The sequence below is a fragment of the Poecilia latipinna genome, unplaced genomic scaffold (assembly GCF_001443285.1).
Source record: "Poecilia latipinna isolate Pla-1442-1.1 unplaced genomic scaffold, P_latipinna-1.0 Scaffold1755, whole genome shotgun sequence".
NCBI lineage: Eukaryota > Metazoa > Chordata > Actinopteri > Cyprinodontiformes > Poeciliidae > Poecilia > Poecilia latipinna.
The window spans coordinates 57201-59791 of NW_015114371.1; the positions used below are offsets into that span (position 1 = coordinate 57201).

General features: G+C 41.0%; 1 protein-coding gene across 1 annotated transcript in view; it reads left to right on the forward strand.

Annotated features, from left to right (window-relative positions):
• LOC106965034 (zinc transporter 2-like) overlaps positions 1–2591 on the forward strand; it is an 11913-nt gene that overhangs the window by 3810 nt on the left and 5512 nt on the right. The window contains exons 3-5 of the mRNA XM_015060901.1: positions 67–213; positions 975–1128; positions 1809–2001. Coding sequence (XP_014916387.1) covers positions 67–213; positions 975–1128; positions 1809–2001 — 494 coding nt within the window. The remainder of the gene's footprint in view (positions 1–66; positions 214–974; positions 1129–1808; positions 2002–2591) is intronic.

The window sequence follows — 2591 nt, forward strand, 5'->3', positions numbered from 1 at the left end:
GAGATATTAGGTTTGAGCATAAATAAATACGATGAGGGGGTTTTTTTGGGGGGGGGGGTCCTCCAGGCGGATACGCGGCTCACAGTTTGGCCATCATGACGGACGCGACTCATCTTCTGACGGACTTCGGCAGCATCGTGATCAGCATCTTCTCCCTGGAGGTTTCGTCCAGGCCTCAAACTCAAACCATGACTTTCGGCTGGTACCGAGCAGGTGGGACTGAGCGAGAGCTGCCAGATTTATATGGCAAAATCTGCTATTAAGGACGCAGCCCTGCGTCTGCAACCATGGATTCGTTCACGAACCTGAGTGCAGCAGCTTTCGATCTGTACAGCCAGATCGATGGCCTTCAAAAGCGGCATCATATGAACTTCTTCGTGTGGTTTCCATGATGAGGAGCTGTGAGTTTGAAGAAATTTCTCCATCATTCCTGCTGCTAGCATGTGCTTGTTCGAAATGAAAAACAGCACTTTCTTCTTTTATTTCCAATTTTGACTTCCAATGATTCACTTCCTGCTAAAGCGCCCCCTGGTGGTTGAAGAAAAATTCACAGAAAAGCCGCACTGGCCACATGGTCTAAGCGTGGGGGGGCGGGGGGTGAGAAGCGGTTTATAGTCCGAAAAATACGTACTTCAAATCTGCTGATTCTTGTTGGAAGCGAAACAGTCCTAATATCACAAGTTTCCTCGTAATCATCCTTTAAAAAATAAAAATAAAAGATCAAGGAGCCTCATCTGACCTAGTTAAGTCTGGTTACCAGTAGTTAACAGAACGAGGTAAATCTGTCAGGTTAAATTTATACGCCAGGTTGCTACTCTCACAATCGAAACTTTGATAAATTTTAAATGACAGTAAAGCAAAACTAAATTGTTGAAAATAACTTCCTCGAATTTGATTTTCTAAAACCATTAGGCTATTTCAGATGTTCAACTTAAGTTTCACACATTTAAAGACTCGGCTGTTTGGCTGTGCAGAGATTCTGGGGATGTTCCTCTCCATCGTGTCGGTCTGGGCCGTGACGGTGGTTCTGGTCTTCTCAGCCGTGCAGAGGATCGCTGAGGGAGACTACGACATCGACGGTCAGATCATGCTCGTGACCTCGGCCTGTGCCGTGGTCGTCAACGTCCTGTGAGTGAGCCGTGTGATTTTAGCCAAACGAACCCTGTTCTTAAAGTCAGGGTTCACACAGGTGCTTGAAATCCTTGAAAGTGCTGGATATTCAGTCTGCACAGTTTTGTAATTAAGTGCAATCTAGTGTTTGATTTAAATAGCCTAAATTTGGTTTCAGTTGAAACCAGATATTTTCATGCACCTAATAAAAAGTCTGAAGTTAAAGCTGACTAAACTTTTCTTGCTTTAGGTCAGTTTGAATTACCAAAAATAATTCCTATTGGCTAACTGCTAGAAAACTTAGTGACATTTTTTAGAGATTTTTTTTCTTGTAACTATTTTCATATCTTGTGCTTTAGTATTTTATTTGAGCAGGAACATTATTTATTTTAACCTGATTTGTTAGGATTGTTTTTATGTAATATTTATTTTTCCTAAGAGCTCAATAGCTTATTGATCTGTGTAGGTCAAGTGTGTAGGATGTGTGAGAGACATTTCCAAACATAAATGTTACATTTTAATTTTCTTTGTTGCTGCTGTAGAATGTAAGACATTATTAATAACGGTAATAGATGATATAACAATGAATTGAAACTCTTTTTGTAAGTGTGGAGAATCTGGAGAAGCTTGAAAATGTTTGAATCAACAGGGAAAAGTGTGCAAACCCTGTAACTAATGCGGACCTTTAACCCACGCAGGATGGTTCTGATTCTTCATCAGTCTGGCGCCTCACATGGCCACAACCACGGGGTCCCTGTAGCGCAGAGGGACAAACGGACTCGGGGTCGTTGCCATAGCAACGCGAGTGTGAAGGCAGCCTTCGTCCACGTGTTGGGCGACCTGCTGCAGAGTGTCGGTGTCCTCCTGGCTGCTGGCATCATCCACTTCTGGGCGAGTTTCAGTAAAATCCCTGAGCAGAGTAACATTCCCAGACGTGTCCTCTCAGCTATAGCTTCACTTTGACTGGAGATCTGCTGTGTATTTTACAGTGGTTTGGAAAAAGTATTTCTATCTCTTGTTTCCTACATTTTGCCACCACAAACACCAAGGTATTTTATTGAATTTGAAAAACAGACGCTTAACTTTTATATATTATTTTTGCCATAGACCGTTAAATAGAAGTGGGCGGATCAATATAAAACATCGATGAATATCAAGTCGGTATCGGATATATTCTTAAGTTTTAGATTCCCTCTTGACATTTTTGTATTGTAATATCTCTGATCTACCTCAAAACAGTTTTGATTTTCTGTCAAAGGACAATCTTTTGCACTTTATTTAGGAAAGAAATTTGCACACAAGTTATGGTAATAAGGTATTAACGTATTCTGCAGAAACTTGTAAAAAAGCCCAAATTCTGTCCTTGGATAGAATAAAATAAATCAAACGAAAAACTACAAAAAAACCTAAAAGTCGGAAGTTTGCCGATACAGTATCAACATCGGTAAAACTAGCACTGTATCGACTTGGTATTGGCCCAA